This window comes from Corvus hawaiiensis, chromosome 6 (assembly GCF_020740725.1).
Source record: "Corvus hawaiiensis isolate bCorHaw1 chromosome 6, bCorHaw1.pri.cur, whole genome shotgun sequence".
Lineage (NCBI taxonomy): Eukaryota > Metazoa > Chordata > Aves > Passeriformes > Corvidae > Corvus > Corvus hawaiiensis.
Genome location: NC_063218.1, coordinates 34,915,235 through 34,933,122, shown reverse-complemented (window position 1 = coordinate 34,933,122; position 17,888 = coordinate 34,915,235). Strand labels below are relative to the sequence as shown.

The following is a 17,888-nucleotide window of genomic DNA, read 5'->3' as shown; positions in this document are numbered from 1 at the left end:
GAATGGCCACGGGCTTTTCAGAGCCAGTCTAGCTGTTCTGCAACTCCTGAAGTGAAACCTTAAAGGTGCAAACCATCCTACATTTTCTTCTATCCTCAGACACAAGAGAACAAGTTAGAGAACTCTCCTCCGTGGAGGAAGTTATTACCTCGTTCCTAGTTTTCCCAGCAGGAGAAAACAATCTAGGATTACTGGTGGAGGTTATTTGAACAGAGGTGAGCTGCTCCCTTAAGCCATCTTCCTGGTACTGCATTGCATTAAAAATACACAGAGAACATTGAAATCAGTAATTTCTGTGTCCTTTGAAAGGAGACAGTCACTTAATGAGGATGCTGTGGTGCACAGACACAGCTCCATGCTGACTCTGCCAGGGAAATTACAGGGCAGTAGATTCCTATGCAGCAGGGAATGACTGAAGGAAAGCACCTCCTCACAGGTGGCCCGGAGCACACCTTGCTGGTTACCCACAGAGTTGTTTACTGTCTTCAGGTAAGCAAGTGGGAGCTTTCTTGAGGTTCTGCTTTAATTTTATACACAATGTAAAAGTGGAAGTGGGTAGCAAGGGTGACAGCTTTTTACATACAGCCAGTCCTTCTGAGAGGTGATGTTTAGCACGTAACACAACTCAGTGAAGCGGAGGAACTGCGCTGGAAGTAAATGAGAGTGTCACAATTGAACTCCTGCAGAGACAATTTAATGTCATTTTGGTGACAGTGTATCAAGAACACACGGGAATTCATTCTAGTGTCAGCATAACTTTTATTTATTGCTGTCAATATGCACAGTAAAGGAAGACCTGATGTGGCTACCTCCTGCATACAATACTTCTGAAGAGTCTGATATTGTGGCTGTGATGATAATAGAACAAAAATGCTGTATTTGCAGGCCACAGGGTGATTCTCCTAACTGCCTGAATTACAGATACATTCCCTAGCTATCCTTTATTCCATCCATTCCAGCATCACATAATATAGACCTTTTAACTGGAAAATAGCTAGAGATTGTTTGGGAACAGCAAAAAGGGAAAAACCATTTCTGTATTGCTTTATCACAGCCCTTCAGCCTTGTAGGAGCAAGAATTCATTTGCAGCTTTCTAGTGTATAAACACAAGTAGATAAACCACAGAAGGATCAGGTATGCTAAGGAAGGATGGAAATAATCTTCTCCTAGCTTATCGCCTGTTATCACAAAAACATCACCCTCCACAACTGGATCCCCTGATTGGATGAAACCTCCCAATGTCTGGCAGAAGGTTATTAGTCAGTAACTGATTGAAATGGGAAGTACCGTCTGTGCTTTCAAAGCTTTTCCTCTGGTCACACCGGAGTGATTCCATCCAGGAGCATCACACCGTCACAGGATGCTCCTCCACCCAGCACCAATCCCTTGTGCTGGCTGGTAAGCCAGGGCTTGCTTCCCAGCCTCATCCTAGACTTCTCCCTAGGAACAACACTAAAGTGGTAGGGAATTATGTAGGTGACCAGAAGCCAAAGGCTGTGAATGGACACTGTCACAATCCGAATGGGACAGTAGCAAGCAACTACCCACGTGTCACTGGACATGCACAATACCCAGGAGTCCTGATGCCATGAAAGGTACAGTAAATCTGCACTTTAAGACCCTCTAACTGTACTTCTGCTGCTAACTTTATTCACCTTTGTATTGTCTATTTCTTTATTTCCCAATTAATACACAGGAGAAAACAGGGCGTTACTCTGAGTGTGCTTATCCTGTGCTCTGTAAGCACCAGGCAGTGCATGGGTAATTGTTAGCCAGCTGCTCACTTAAATAGGTGGGAGAGGCTGCAAGGGGTTCCACAACAAAGTGACTCCTCTCCTGTACCACACAAGATGACCACATGCAGGGCAAATTCTCCCATTCGATAAGCACGTGGTGAGCAATTGGGAGGGCTCAGAGGCTGGTGAAAAGCTCTCCTCTAACAGGCTGTTCACAGCACTGCTCCCGATCCAGCTTTGACTTGACAGAGGTCCCAGTTTGACCAAGACAGCCTGGATTGCAATTAAGAGGACTGGTAGAGAGCAGTACAAAGCCTCAGTGACAGGCTATTCACTGCAGCACATACAGAGATGACTTCCTCCACTTCCACAGCCCTGACAGCTTGCTGCTGACGTTGTTTAATTCTATAAGTGGTCGCGGGTTTTGTTGCTGGACAGTCCTCACCCTCCTGCCCTCTAACTTGTTTTACAGAGGTGTTGAGGAAGGCATCAGAATTGAGTCACAGGCTTCTTCACGCTGATGAATAAATAGCCAGCAGATAACACCTTCCCTAGGACATATTCCCCTGTTCTGACACAGCTAGATGTGCAAAAAATGTGCAAAGGTGGCCCTGGAATGTTCTGTCAACACAACACAACCCCCCCTCCAGCTTGCATCTATGCCACTGTGTTACCTATAAGCTCTTCTCTGTACATGATCCTCCTTGGACCCAAATCCACAGCATCCTCCTGTTGTCTTCACCTTGTGTTGCTGCTGTTGGCTTGAAATGATGTAGCATCAAGACAAAAAGTTTGCCCTTGTGTTTGATACTTTAACCTGTGCTTGGGAGGCTGGGACTGGTGCAGTCTTCAGGAAATGTGCCCCTCCAAAGTGCTGAAGGACTGAGGGTGTGCAGCGAGCCATCTCCTAGAGAGGATCAGGCAGAGCAGGGTGAGCTCTGTTCAGCTGAGGAGATTACACTAGCTGGAACATAGGCTGCTAAAGGCTTCCTCAGAAGCACTTGGTGTTTGGCAGACAGACTAGACAGGCAAGGAAAGAAGAGGCGCTTCCTAAACTACGGTCTCTGGTTCACTCTAACACTGACTGTGGCATCTTGGCAAAATGTGGCTTAATGTAAGCAGCTGAAGCAAACGGGTCTGGAGTGATCAGCAGAGAAGGTCTGCCAAGTACAGGGAGCACTCAAACTAAAGCAAAGCCAATAACTGAAGGGATTGCCTACACACAGCTCTCCTCCACCTTCCCCACCAAATGCCAAACCTCCCTTCTGAGCCTAGTGCCCAAGGCTGTAACTTTTGTGGAGCTGAATGGCAAGTTGATCTCAGAAGCCCCCTCCCAAGAAGAGTCACTTTTTGTCCCCTGAAGCAGAATCCTTTTGCGACCTCATGATTTGATAGATAGTTTTCCTAAAGCGCTGGTCTCGGCTCAGTCTTTTGGCTGCTTCTTTCAGCTCCTCAATGTTTTCAGCTTCTGCATGCGAGAAGATGAAGGACTGGGACTGTTTCACTGAAACAAGAACAGCACAGAAAGGTCAGCACTCTCCATCAGGGACACATACTGAAGATAAAGCCTCACTAGAGTTCACGAGCCATGTGACCAACATGACTGAGCCTAACTCAGTCTGTGATTAGGCATTCTGATGAAGTCATATTTAAGTATGTTTTTTTTAAGGGCCCAGGACCATCACAGAAGTTTAGCTTTCAACATATATAAAGAAATGGGCAACAATTACACAGGCTCAGTGCCTGCTCTCTGAGAAAGGAAGCTCCAAGTAGTGCTGTAGCTCCATTCTGCTACTAAGGAACATGAAATACAAACAACATTTGCAGGCTTTACTGCTCTGTCAGCCCCATCTGCACATACCTGCTCCTGCAGGATATAAAGCAGAAGGCTGCCCAATACCTACTGTCGTTCCATGAAGCGCTGGTTCTCCGGCAGCGGAAGCGGCAGCTCTTTATGCGGCGAGTGGCAGCCTTGTGGATGTACACGGAGTTCTTCATGATCACAGGCATCTTGGCCTCCAGCTCAGCGTTGCGGATGCACTCTTCAAAGAACTCTGGGGAGAGAACACCACCGTGAGAGTGATGGGACAGACACTCCATGCAATGAACCAGTCACAAGGGACTGCACTCGTTGATGGGCTGAGCCAGGTAATGATGACCTTCATGAACAACAAGCTCCAGAATATCATCAGAATGAACATTTTCTAAGTGACAAAAACCTCCAGTTCCCAACAAATGTATCCTCAAATTTTAGAAGGAACTGCAGCCATCTATTCCACATCAGTAATTCCCACAACTGCTCATGATTCAACTGCCAAAATGTGATGAACTTTTCGACTCTGAAGCCTTGCTCATCATACTTTCTTTGAAGGACTTCTAAAACCAGTCAAGCCTAACTTGGAAGGGAAGGTGTTGGCAACACCAGCACAGGCACACATGTCCAGGCCATACATCGTAAGGGATTTCTTAATAGCATAGCAAATACTAGCACATAGTTATGTATGTTACAGGCTCCAAGAAAAGCCCCATGTTCAAACTCTGATGTTATTCTGCCCTGATCTGCCACACAAACTGCTTTTCCTGGGCCATTTCCCCTCTTGTGGTCTGACCAGCATCTATTCTGCCATTCCAGTCTTGCTGTTCTCCTGCCTGTTGCTGGTCCCTTGCTCATCATGTGCTAATGTGCCCAAACTCTTCTATAAAGGGCAGAGCAGAGCTGCAGGAACCACTTGGAAGGACTGAGGCAATCTGTACTGGGACTAATGTTAAGGGAAACATTGCTGGTCCCTTATTTTCTCTAGTACTCTGCTCATCAGTACATTTTTACTCTTTTGAAGAAAACATCCCCCAAAATCCAAGGCTGGAAATAGCAGAAGACATTCAGTACCAGTTACTCACTTATGCCCTGTGAAAATCTACTTGAATGCTGAGCTCAGCATATCCACTTAACTCTGTTTTCTTACCATGGCTCTGAGCCAGTGGGATGAAGTTCACAATGATGCCTGTTTTTCTCAGTTTAGAAATCCTATGTAGAAACTACCAAATAATACTTGTTTTATTTAAATATATATAAATTATAAGTATATGAATAGATATAAAACCATTTATACATGTATTTATCCCTATTTACCTAAGAGTACTCAGAATACCACAGGACTTTTTGACTTCTCTGTATTGGCCCAGTACATCCAGCCTTCACTGAAAATGAAGCCTTAACTGTACAGACACAGCATCTTCATAACCACTCTCCCTGTACTCTCCCTGTATTCCCTGTACTATTTTGAGCATGGAAAACAAGCCAGACTTCACTCAACTGAAGCTGCTAATGTCAGTTCCCAAGCCTGACTCAAGCCAAATGCCAGGCTAATGTCCCCCAAGAGAACCCAAAAAGACTCAACCCAAACAAACAAACAAACAAACAAAGGCAAAGAAACAGGGATAACCTGTGAGGAACATGACTCTTACACCTGACCCATGGACTGCAGTGCTGGGCTGATGCTGTGATTCAGCTCTGACTAAAGATCCAAACTTCACCTTCTGGGTCACCTATCAGCACATTGCTACAGCAACCATGGGCCTCAAACTGGTAATATTTTTGTAATCAAGGCTGAGAAAATAAAGCCTTAAGGGGAATCAGAGGACCCCTTATAACTCAGACCTAGTCAGTAGTCAGTTTCCCTGAAGCTGTTTGCCTCAGCTTCCCTGTTTGACATTTTGGGAAGTATTTGCTCATCTCTAGGTTTGTCTTCCACCCAACAGAGAAGGCTGGAATAATTTCAACCTCCTTTGAGGGCAAAACACCAATTACCTGCGTAGCACATTATGGCTCCTCAAAGGGGAGGTGTGGTGGAGGCACAGGAAGTTGGGAGACCACACTGTGTGCAACTTTGCTAATTTGGAATCTTCTTTTAGTGTCTGGGAAAATGGGTAGAAGTATTTCCTCTCTTGAATTTGCTCATCAGTAGAGAGGATGGATGACTAACTTACTTCTCAAATTACTGACATCTGCTTTCATCTTCTTCTCTTTCTCCTTGTTGCAATCCAGAGAATTTAGGCCTTGCTCCAAGCTCTGCAATGCTTCCTCAGCTTCTCTCAGTCTCTTCTCCAGATCCATGCGTACCTTCACCTCAGCCTGAGGAAGAAAATAAGAACTGAAAACCAGCTTGTTTCTCAGTAATCATCCTGGTAACTCACAAGGTCTGTGAGGGACTTGCCATGGATGAAAATGAAAGGACAACAGTGATGGAAATCCTAGAAATATTGCAAGGCAACATAAAAGTTGTTCCTCATGTCTTCAGACAGCATCTGAAGTCCAGACTATTTTAGTAATTCTCCTTTACTCTGACTTCATTTTTCACAGTTTTCCTCCCATTATATAAACCATATGGAATCAGAGATGGTATTTTAACACATGAATTTGTGCTAATGCAAGTACTTGCAGCTGAGCAGGAACAGAAGGACACCATTCCAGCTGAGACAGACTTGAGATAAAGGCAGTCAATTCCCACAAATGGGTGTACAGTGCTTAGTTTCAGAAACAAAATACAAGAGAAGTTAGAAATACAGTACTAGTTTAGCAAATGAGAAAGACTACACAGCTTAGGTCAACTTAGCTTTACTTTGGCCAAGTAGAAGGTTACAGGATAAGAAAATATTGGAGGTGCAGGAAAAAGAATCACATAGGAGGTTTTTTTTTGGACAAAATATTTGTATAAGGAGGTTGAGTGTCAAACAGCCAATTATTAACATAACCTTTACATTATTTCGATTTAAATAAAATATCATACTTTGTCCAGTTACCTTTGCATAGATTAATGTATTGTCTGTTACGAAGGAGGGCTGGTCCCTCAGCTGAATTCCTCCGCTTTTGAACCCAAGTTCCTGCAGAGGTTACTGAAGATCAAAAAGTCTTAAGGTTGGTTTTCTGAGCACAAGTGAGAAGGGAAGATGTCTGCTCAGTTCTGCAATGTCCACATTAGCACTTCTTTGAAATCATCTTTATTCTTTATTGTGTCTACTTTCCTCTTTTACTTTTTTTTATTCCCTCCATCTATAGATTATGCTTTCACAGTAGCAAATTAAAAGACTTGTACTGAATGGATTAATCAGGCTTCAGAATACAAAAATAAATAGTAGTGCTACATAGATATAAGATGGCAATTTCATGTGCTACCATGATATCATAGTGCTTTGGGTAGAGAGGGACCTTAAAGATCATCTCGTTCCAACCTCTCGGCCATGGGCAGGGATAATTTTCACTAGACCAGGTTGCTCAGAGCTCCATCCAACCCAGTCCTGAACACTTCCAGGGACAGAATACCCACAACTTCTCTGAGCAACTTGTTTCAATGCCTCACCACCCTCACAGTAAAGAATTTCTTTCTAATACCTAATCTAAACCTCTCCTCTTTCAGTTTGAAGCCAATCTCACCTGCCTTATCACTACATGCCCTTGTAAAAATTCCCTCTCCAGCTCTCTTGTCGACACCTTTAGGCACTGGAAGTGCTAGAAGGTATCCTTCTCAGAGCCTTCTCTTCTCTAGGCCAAACAGCCCTGAGTCTCTCAGCCTGTCTTCACAGGAGAGGTGCTCCAGCCCTCCAAGCACCTTGGTGGTCCTCCTCTGGGCTCACTTCAACAGGTTGATGTCCCTCCAGAGCTGGATGCAGCACTGCAGGTGGGGTCTCACCAGAGCAGAGCAGAGGGGCAGAATCCCCTCCCTCACCCTGCTGCCCACGCTGCTCTGGATGCAACCCAAGATACGGTTGGCAATATGAAGCACAGCTAATGAGGATTTGTGACCACAATGTGAAAACTAAATAAAACCAAGAGTTTGGCTTGATAGGGAATGAAGTGAAAGGGAAAATGGGAGTGCTCTGGGCCCAGGGACATCAATATGCAACATATGCTGGGGATACCTTGAGGTCTCTCTCTGCCTGCTGTTTCTCTGCAGTCAGCTCCGAGAGCGAGTTCTGCAGCGCTTGCGACTGGGAAGAGTAAAACTCCCGCTCCTCCTCCAGTGCTCGGGACCGCTCCTCATTCTCCTTCATCCTGGTGCATGGCACAGCAAAGAAAGATGACCATTCCCACCCCAACACAGCTCACAGGAAGGAAAGGAGATCAGTATCGTGGTGGGGCGTGTTTAACTACCTTACTGCCCAGAGCAGAGAGATGCTAACAGCAGTGCTGTGTGCTCCACTCCAACAAGACAGACATTGCTGGAGAAAGCCAGGTGCACAGTTCTTGAATGGAACGTTCTCAGCTCCCAGATGAGGCCCAGGAGCACCAAACACTCCTTATGGACAGGCCACGAACACCTTCACATGCCCAAGTCCTGGTTTCAAAGGAGCAGGCCCAACTGGGAGCAAGTTCAGCTGCCCTGCCTCACTCTGTCTCCTTTGAAGCATTTGTAACCTGAACTCCTGCCACGGGAACCAGACAAGCTTCCAAACTTGTCTGGTGCTGGCAACCAAAAAGCAAGTCAGCAGACAGTCACGTCATTTGGCACCACTAAGCCTGAGCAGAAGTGCCCTCTTTCCCCACTTCACCTTTTCTCTGCCAGGAGTTTCTCCTGCAGAAGTTGCTGCATCTTCTCTTCAATCTGTCGCAGGCTGCAGTGCAGTCCCCAGATGGGACTTTGCTCCTTGCTGGGGCTGGTTGGAGGCGGGACCTGGCTCTCATTTTCTTCCAGCATCTCCAGCATTTGTTGTTTTTCCAGGGAGAGCTCCTTGAAGAAGGACAGAGATTGTGAGTATCAGCCAAGTCTAACATTTCTGCTCCTGTTCCTGCCTGGTTCTTCCTTACTGAGTCCCTCCGTCCTTACATCCACATGCCTCACTCAGGTTAAACACAGGAATAATAAAATTTGGGTTTCATTTCATACCTGCTTCATGGGGAGCAAGCCTCCACCATAGCCTTCGCTACAAAGGGGTGAACCAGCAGGCTCCTTTGATGTGTTATGCTAGTAAGGACACAGCTCAGGGACTGGAACCTTGTGCTTCCCTGCTGCATCACAGATGCAGCTTCCCTGCCTTCCCTGCTCGGCTTGCTCCTTAGTGGGAACTGGAGGCACTCCCTCTGTGGTACTTCTAACTGCAGGCAATAGGACACAGCATGCTGTTTGCCTGTGAAGTGTTCAGTGTGCAGCTAGGGCAGGAATGGTACTTCCATAGCTTTCCAGTTCTTTTTTTCATACCCATAACTGCAGGCAATGAGAAGAGCCCAAAGGAACAGATTTTTGGACAAACTTGCAGGATCTGACACAAACGTTAAGGATGACCTTGCAGCTTCAGAATGCCAACTGTGTGGAAATTTCACAAATATACATTTAGAAAAGACACTTTCCACAAATCCACCAGCAAGGAAAGATTTTAATACCTCAAGACACTGTTTCCTAGATTTCCATGTAGTACATTATTTCCTCTGGAATCATGCTCCCTTCTGTGAACAAAGAATGCCCCTCTGCTGCTTCAAATTCTACCAGACAGTCAGGAGGTCCAGTAGGCTCTTGTCCAGCCTGCTTTTCAGAGCCAGTCTGTCAGCACAGCAGGATATGGGCAGCTGTGGCTGTCTACAGTCTGAAAACAGTCCACGATGAAGGTTCCTCAGCCTCTCCTACTGCCTGCCTGCCCATCTGGTGAAAATTCTCTCCCTGGTGTTCCACCTAAGCTTCCCAAACTGCAACTTATTATGGTTATTGTCCTACCACCATATCACTTGGTACTGCTGAGAAAATTTTGGTTCAGCTGTGCTCTGTGTCATTTCTCATCCTTTTCTGCAGGGGATTTTGGTGTTCATATCAGCTACCAAATGAGCCTGTTCATCTGTACAGCACTTCAACTCTGGCATTAGCAGATGTTGGATTCATTCCATGGGATAGCATTGCTTTCAGACCAAAATGTTGTCACTCAGAGGGGAGGAGTGGTCACTCACCTCTAGGGTGTTCTGTAAGGACTGTGTCAGGCTTCGCAACTCTTTCTTTTCTTCCTCCACTCCTTTAAGGGAGCGGGCTGTGAGCTCCAGCTCCCTAAAGAAGCAAAAAGGGTGACAGCTATTGCAGGGGAACAATCGCCCCACAGACCGTGCCCAGACCGCGCCCAGGCCATGCAGGCTGTGGGTCTCTGGTGCAGGACCTGCAACCATCGGTTGGTACAGCCAGTCCTGGAGAGCCAGGAGTTTGCCTGGAAGCATCACATCCTGCCTTGGACACACTACAGCTGTCCAGGAACTTCACTGTGCCTCCTGATCATCAAACCCACCCCAACAGTCACTGTGCTTCTCCAGCAAGGGCAGAGCCATGGTTGCAACTGAAAGAGCTCAGACAGGGCAGCCACATCTAAGCAGAGCCTATGAGAACAAAAATGGTTTGCAAAATCACACTGGCTTTTCTGAGATGTTATTTAGGGAGAAAAAAGGGGGGAAAAACCGAGGACCATAGCAAAAAATGCCCTTTCAACACTCAGGGCAAAGCACTTGGATCCTTCTCTTTCTAAATACATTTGCTGCTCATATTTTTCATAGTTAACGTTTAAAATGACAAAACTAGTCTTGGTGAGGCAATATCATACACCCATTGTCATTCAGCTGATGGTGGAAATTCAGATCCAGGTGTCTGGACCGCACATGGCTGCTCAGTCAATTGAGCTAATTGCCTCTCTGAAATCCTATCTTGCACCTGTCCATTGCCATGCTACCCCAACTAATCTGGGTGTTGCTTGTGTCCCAGCCCTTTGAAATTAAATTGCTGGAGGCCTGAGTGCAAAATGAAACTAAGCTGTATTCTATTGGTCACACAAGCAATAGCAAATGCAGGTAAAGAGCCCACAACCATTCCTGTTTAGATCAATGTACCATCTCCTTCCTACATGCACAAAATAGGTGGATTTTACAGACTGTTTTGCTTCACCACCACAGCAGCACTTTTGCCCGGTGTGTTTGTTTGTGTCCTTTTCCTGCCCTGCTGCTGTACCGTCTGATCTCCTCCTGCTCCAGCCGCAGCTCCCGAACCACCTCTTCAAAACGCTGCTTCTCTGCTTCCAGGATCTGGTTCAGACGCTCAAGTTCCTGCTCCAAAAGAGAAGACAGGAATGTGCTCAGCCAACACAGTTAGGAGAGGCTGTTAACAATGCCTGGGACTTTTAACATGGCATTTAACCCAAGCTGTGTAGAGCTACAGGGTGTCTGATTTCACCACACTTTTGTCTGGGGCGATTAGAAAGATTTGAGGTTGGCTGAGGATTTTCAGACATCCAGAAGTCCCAGCCAGGTTACCAAGCACCTGGAAGTCCCAGACATGCTCCCAGCAAAGGTCAGCTCAGCCACATATAGATGGAAGGTCCAAAACTCCCTGCGAATGCTGGACTCACTTGTATGTACCATTTTCAGGCACCCACATGTGCAGGTACAGAAAAGCCAAACAGCCCCAGAATGCGGCAGCCCCAGAACTGCTGTGCCTGAAGTGTGGTACATTTGCCAGCTCAGCCTTTCTTCCCACTCCCCACTGGGGCAGGAAAACAAACCATTCAGTTAAAGCTTTGCACAGTTTAATCAGCCCATCACTATCTTTGTGCTGATAAAACCATGCTGAGAGAGCACCAAATACCACAAGCTGTCCTTCACGCAGTGAAACAGTCTCCTCCCCTAGTCTAGAGAAAGCAGTTCTACTGAGACCTACTGCAGATGGAGAAAGACAGGACCAAAATTCAGCAAGGGTCCCTCTCCTGTCAGGTCCCCTTGCAGCCAGAGCTGCTGTGCAGAACTCCTGCAACAGGCCCATGCCAGTCACAAAACAGTGCTGGCACTGGATAAATTCATGGTAAGACCCTTGCTCCATAGTGCAGGTACATGGTTCAAGCTGCTTTCCCAGCATAATACTCTGAAGCCTTCAGGCTCCCAAGAGGGTGAAACCACAGTTCAGTGAGCTCTACATTCAGTCCTTCACAACATCAAACTCCTTCAAATGAGCCCAGTGCCATCTGCTCTTCGTGGGCAATGGAGTTACTGTGCATGCCTTTGGAAGGGCAGAGATTTGTTCCAGGATCTTCAGACAAGCTCATTTCCCTCCCTGTGGCTGTGCAGCAGGCTACCCCACCAGAGGGAGATGTTTCTCTGCAAAGGCAGAAGTTGCTTAGCCCTAAGCAAGTGTCCAAGCCACTTTCGGATTTTAGCTCTCCAGAAATGTATGCAAGAAAAAATAGGCCTAAGAAGCCTAGGTCAGCATTGCCATCTTTTCCTAAGGAGAAGCAACAGTCATTTTGGATTAGCTGGAGAAGAGCACGAGGCACTTTGCGAGGTTGTAACATGGTGGTCTATATCCATGCAGACTTGCCTACAGCATAACGGGATGATCCACTTGCACAGCTGTCTTGCTGTGACTTTATGATGGTGCTCTAAGAATCAGTAGAGATTTGGTGTAAGCATGAGGAGGTGCTACTTTTATTATATTAAGGAATTATAAGCTAGGAATAGTTTGAAAAACAATTATAAACTTGATAAAGCAACCTGGCCTAGCAGATGTCTCTCCCTGCCCATGGCAGGGGGGTTGGAACGAGATGATCTTTAAGGTCCCTTCCAACCCAAACCATTCTATTCTAAGGTAAATTAAGGTATAATAGTCACATCTAGGGGAGTGCTCTCTTGATTTTTCCCTAGTGCAACATTTCTTATTCTTCTCATCTCTGTTGTGTCCAAAGAACAAACCACACTGGTTTTTTGTGCTCCTTGTTTCTCACAACAGTATCCCTATGCTAGAACACTATCTGTTTACTTGCTTTCTAACTGTGGAGATGGGTCTTAATTGCCACCATCTGCTTGAATCTGTCAAGTAACAATTGTGTTATTCAATCCAGTGAGTATGAATTTCATTTGATTGATCTTCCTCCCTGGTCCCCCTGGAGACATAATCACAAACCCACTGCATGGAAAGTAACAGGGAAAGGGAGCAGGGATACACCTCCACAACCCATCTCATGACACGGATCTTATTCCTCTCTTCATCCACAGGGCCCAGAGGTTGGCTGGAGACTCTTGTGCCTCCACAAGCCTCTCTCCCTGAACTTGCCTTCAAACCAACAACTCCCAACCTCTCAGCCCTGCCACACGGCAGTTGAAGGAAATTGGCTTGTGATGAACTCACCTCTTTTTGCTCCCTCTGCAGACATAGCTCTTCTGTTTCTTCCATTAGTTTATCTGCAAACACACAAAAGAAGTCCAAGCACAGAGAAAAACATTTTATATCCTCGGGATATTTACAAACAAGAAATGCTGACTTTTTGAAGCTTGAAAATGCAGCATTCCCTATTCCTTTGTGTGTATCTGTCTGGGAGGTTCCAAAGACTGAGATGGCACTAATGGGATGTTCTGTAACTTCCCTCCTGCCAAATAACTTAATAAACTAAACAACCATATTGCTTCGTACTCCTTCTAAGGTTTCCTCTCAATGTTCTTAAAGAACATTAGTGAACCAACCTTCACCATCCTCTAGCTGAGTCAGGAAAATATTCTTATCTCTGCTTCACAGATAAGGAACAAGGCATAGAAAGGTCAAGTGAGTGCAGAGGGTCACACAACATGTAGCAGCAGTCAGTTTTCCTGCAGCTCCGTGTCCCATCCTCACCTGCCTAGCACATCATCCCCTCCTTAACCCTCTGGGCAGCACTGCCAACTCCCTATTGTCACCTTGGGGTGTCCCAGCCAAGCCCAGAAATCAATCCCTAACTTAGCCACAAAACTGCTGCTGTACGGAGCAGTTCCCCTCAGCATCAGTTGCTCTGGTGCACTGAAGACACACACGCCCAGCAGAGGCTGTGCTCTGGCCCTCACCCTGCAGCCTGATGCACCTGTGCTGTGCTAGGCTCCAAGCTCAGAGGCTCTGCCTTGGGCAGCTTCCAGCCACGCTTACAGGAACCCAGACAGAAACGCTCCTCATAGCCAAGCCTCGGGTTTAGCTCTCAGCTCTGCCACCTGGCTGCCACAGGAGCAGGGGCAGATTCACCACAGCACTTTTATCTTCCTCCTGTCAGGCAAGTGGGATGCTACTGGTTTCCCTGAGAACCTGACAAAGTTACTGCTGCTGGCAGGATTACTACTGCTAGCAGGAATGCAAGCCCTGGACTTGATGGGCTTCTGTAAAGTCCATGTCTGCTGTGAAACCTGGATCCCATCTGGGTGGAAGGTGAATCAGTGTGGATTCAAGAAATTCCCCAGAGCAGTGTTCCTCCAGAGAACCTTGACCAGCTGCCAGCAACAGTGCCTGACCTCAAAGCTTGACTGCAGGATGGACACAGATCATTGAAGGTAAGGCTAATGAGGCAGAAGTGATAGTACTTATATAGAAGTAGACAGATCCTGTCAAAAGAAAGTAGCCAACTATGACAATTGACCAGTTCTGAATGTTCTTGTCATGGACCAAAGAATCCAGTGAAAAATATATTTTATATTCCAAATATCTCCTGTTTGCCACACAATGTGTATTCCTCTATTCCTTCATCACCTTTTTTTTAATTGTACTAAAGACCTCTTTAGTCTTTTAAGCCCTTTAGTTTGTGCTGGTAGTTGCAAAATAATGTTTTGATGAAACTTTCCTGTTTCTAATTTTTATCCTGTTTCTGTTCCTTCAGGTCCTCCTCTCAGGATCCCCTGTTTTTCCTTTGTCAGGTGTGGAAACACTTCTCCCTGCCTGCCTCATGTACGAGCCCATCCATCACCTCGCATGTGTGAATGGTGCTCAGATAGACAGAGTGAATATGCCTTCATACTTGAGTTATGATCACTGTTACATGTGAGACCATATAGTGAGATCAGCCCTGATCAGTGTGGATGCAGAAATGCAAAAAGCTCCTCAAGACTCCTCCAGTGGCTTGATTATTAGGAGTAGATACCATTAGCTCCTGCTCAAGGCATCACCAACCTGAAGTACCCAAATTCCTGCTATCTTGTTTAAAGAAGGTAACTCTCCAGACAAGTCACTGGGCCCACACTTCTGACCAGCAGCCCCTAGGTCAGAAGGTCTATTAGACCTGGGTAATGCTCTTAGAGGGCATCTGGGTTAAAAGAGCTACTCTCCCCTTGGCTCTTGCTACAGGCAATGTGGGGAAGAGATAACCGGACCTCCCAAGGCAGTCAGAGCATCCAAGATACCAGGCCATGCAGAGGCTGGTTCCTAAATAGGGGATTTGACAACATAACCTACCTCTCTTCATACCTAAATTATTTTACATTCATCTGGAGCAATTTTTCTTTCTCCACTGTCTACAGAGAGAGCACTGACAAATTAGCCACTGCCATTAGATACCTCAAACAAACCCATGTAAATGCTCCCACTTCCAATATGAGCAGTGTGAGTAAACACAGAGATGAAGTAGAGTAAGACCAAAAAACCCACCAGCTAGGTGAAGAAAACTCATGCATGAAAAGCTGTGACCAGCCTCAGAAGTATCAGTGCTGTCTGATTCTGGGAGACAAAGGTATTGTCTGTTTGCCTGTGAGCAGCTGAAACCAGCACATCCAAACATCTCAGGGGTGGCAGATATTTGTACAGATGAGCCATGCAGGACTGCAGCATGTTGGCCAAAGCACGTTCCTCCTTCACGCTCCACACACATGTCCAGATCCCACCTTAACTTTTGCATGTTTTGACTCCCTTCAGACCTGAATTTCAGCTGCTGACTACTCAAAAGCTTCAACCAGTGAAAACCTGTAGCTGCTTGTCTTGACCACACTGACAACTCCAGGAAAAGCAAAATTACTATTTTGGCTTTCATGGCTTTTCAAAGCAAGAGTTTCCTACCTAAATATTCCTGTTTCTCCTTGGCCAGCTGTAGTCCTTGAGCTTCCAGGCTCTCGATCATGGCTTCTCCCAGCTGGGCATTCTTCCAGGTCCTAGGGAGAGCAGACAGAAAGCAGGCAATGTAAGAGAGCTAAGGGTCCCTCAGGCTAGGACAGGGGATTCAGCCCAGCAAACTACCAAGGAATTCAAACATGCAGACTCTTATCAGTTGAGACAGCAATTCCCTAAATTTTTTCTCCAAAAATGAATTAGAGAAATTTCCCTGGCATTCAGTAATTTTTTTTTTTTTAATACATGAGCTGTATGTCAACACCTCACAGCTATTCAAATGGTTCTTTCAGTGTTTTGGAGATTTCTACACTGAGCTTAATTTTAAGGGCTCTCCAGACCAATCCAGCATATCCACAGCCTCTAACTGCAACAGGATGTAAGTGGAACCCTTTAAATGACAGGCTTTAGAACCTGATTGCAGCTTTTAACTCTAATAACTTCCCACTGTCAGTGATATTGTCTTCTGCAGCTTTTCCAATATTTTGCTGTTAGAGTCACTCTTCCCCTTCAGACTTCACCCATTTATTGAATCCTTCTTATGGCCTTCTACCTTCAGGCTTTCTGGTATCCATCATCCATCCTGGAACAATCAATCCTTCCTCTGCTAAAGCTGTAAGCCGCTAGGACTTGGTGTCTGGCCCTACACTGTGAGTCAAGTGCTTTTTCCCGACAATGAAGAACCAGAGATAAAAGCCAGACAAGATGCTGGCAAGTAGGGAATGTTAAAGGAAGCAGGCATATTCAAAGAGCACCTTATGTTATTGTAGGACCAGGGTATCTCAACATCTCTTAAACACTTTATGAAGCCAAGCTACAAAAAGTGCCTGTGGAGCAGATGCCCATTACTGATTGAGTTGACAGACAGGATAGGCTTTAATACAGATATTAAACACCAAGGACAAGGACACACAAACCAAAAACAGAACCAGAAATGGAGTTTGCTGCTCACTTCTATTCATGTTTCATTAGAAAAAATATCTACACATATAAAATGCATAACATTAAAACATACATAAAATTTATTTCAATCTGTTTATATAGATGTGCATACAGGGACAGCAATTGTTGCCCAGAAATTCTGCCATCTTTGTTAACTCCTAAGGGATCTTATTAATATTAAATATCTGCAAAGCTTCCTGTACTGGGCCTCTTTGTGAAACATTTGAAATTGTAGCTTTTTGGAAAGTGTTAATTTGGCAATCTCTTATTTCAAGGCAACCTGTACTTTGTCTCTTACAAAAGCCAGGCGAATAAATTAAACACACACCACCCCAGGGACCAGGCAGCTCACAGCTCCAGCAGCCCAAGCTCTTTGCATATAGATGTGTTTCTTGTCAGCTAATGAGGATATTTCTAAAGTAGAGAGGAAACTAAAACACTAATTTAAAAGGTGCTGTTTTGCCCACAGGTAGACATCTTCATCTTGAGTGAGAACACGTAGGTGTGAATATGTTTTTTCACTAACAATCCTTGTTAAAGGATGAATCTGATCCCAGAGAAGCCAACAGCAAACAGGTCAAGATGGGAGTGGGGGGAACGACAGAGTTTATCGTATGATTACATGGAGAGCTTCAAAACAGCTAGAGCCTCTAAGGTGTCTGTTTACAGATTCACCTTCTCAGTGCTCCCTTCCTTCCCCAGACTAACAAGACATTTCCCTGTTACTCAAAGGTTACTACACCCACTGCTGTGTGACTTAGAAAATGCACTCATATCACTGTGTAGCATTTAAGCATTTATTCCTTCATCTGCTGGCACCAGTGCCAGTGTAACCACAGCTACAGGGAGGTACAGGCTGTGACTTCAGCTGAGGGGCAAGCAACAGCTTTCTTTAGTCTGTATTTCTTGCCAAGTGAGTTTCCATCAGAAAAAGCTACACTGCTTAAAGTATCAGAAAGCACAGGGCCAGGAAGGCTCATGGGACAAGTAGGAAGCCCCTGCCTGACAAAAAAACCAAACCCAAAGCTGTAGAGAACCTCCATCACATATATATCTCAATCACTGTCTGTTCCAGTCCTTTTGCAGCACTGGGAATATCTCTTTAGCTTTGGCTGCATTTTACCTTTCTTGGGAGCACCCACAGCCAATTTTTGGAGACACTTTGCATGTTATAGTCCGCAGGACATAAGTACCATGTTATTTTTTTTCTCCCACATTGCCCACCAAGTTTACTTTCTACCAGTTCAGGGAAGGCTGATGTGGACAGAGAGAGTGTATGTGTGCCCCTGTCCCCCACTACCAGCAGCAAAGCCTTTCTGGGTGGAAAGAGAGCCTGGCAGTCTGGGAGTCAGGCCTTTGTGCATTTCCAAAAAGCTT

General features: G+C 45.6%; 1 protein-coding gene across 3 annotated transcripts in view; it reads right to left on the bottom strand.

Annotated features, from left to right (window-relative positions):
- Positions 1–744: 744 nt before the first annotated feature.
- The window catches only part of PLEKHD1 (pleckstrin homology and coiled-coil domain containing D1), a 38,614-nt gene continuing 21,470 nt past the window's right edge, over positions 745–17,888 (bottom strand). For 2 of the 3 annotated variants that reach the window (XM_048308399.1, XM_048308401.1), the window contains 9 exons: positions 15,522–15,613; positions 12,870–12,922; positions 10,704–10,798; positions 9,668–9,761; positions 8,284–8,462; positions 7,654–7,786; positions 5,725–5,869; positions 3,642–3,791; positions 745–3,241 (listed from right to left, as the gene is read on the bottom strand). In XM_048308399.1, the coding sequence (XP_048164356.1) occupies positions 3,081–3,241; positions 3,642–3,791; positions 5,725–5,869; positions 7,654–7,786; positions 8,284–8,462; positions 9,668–9,761; positions 10,704–10,798; positions 12,870–12,922; positions 15,522–15,613 (1,102 nt within the window). In that variant the 3' untranslated portion in view covers positions 745–3,080. Of the gene's footprint in view, positions 3,242–3,637; positions 3,792–5,724; positions 5,870–7,653; positions 7,787–8,283; positions 8,463–9,667; positions 9,762–10,703; positions 10,799–12,869; positions 12,923–15,521; positions 15,614–17,888 lie in introns of all 3 variants that reach the window. The other variant, XM_048308400.1, reaches the window with a different exon arrangement.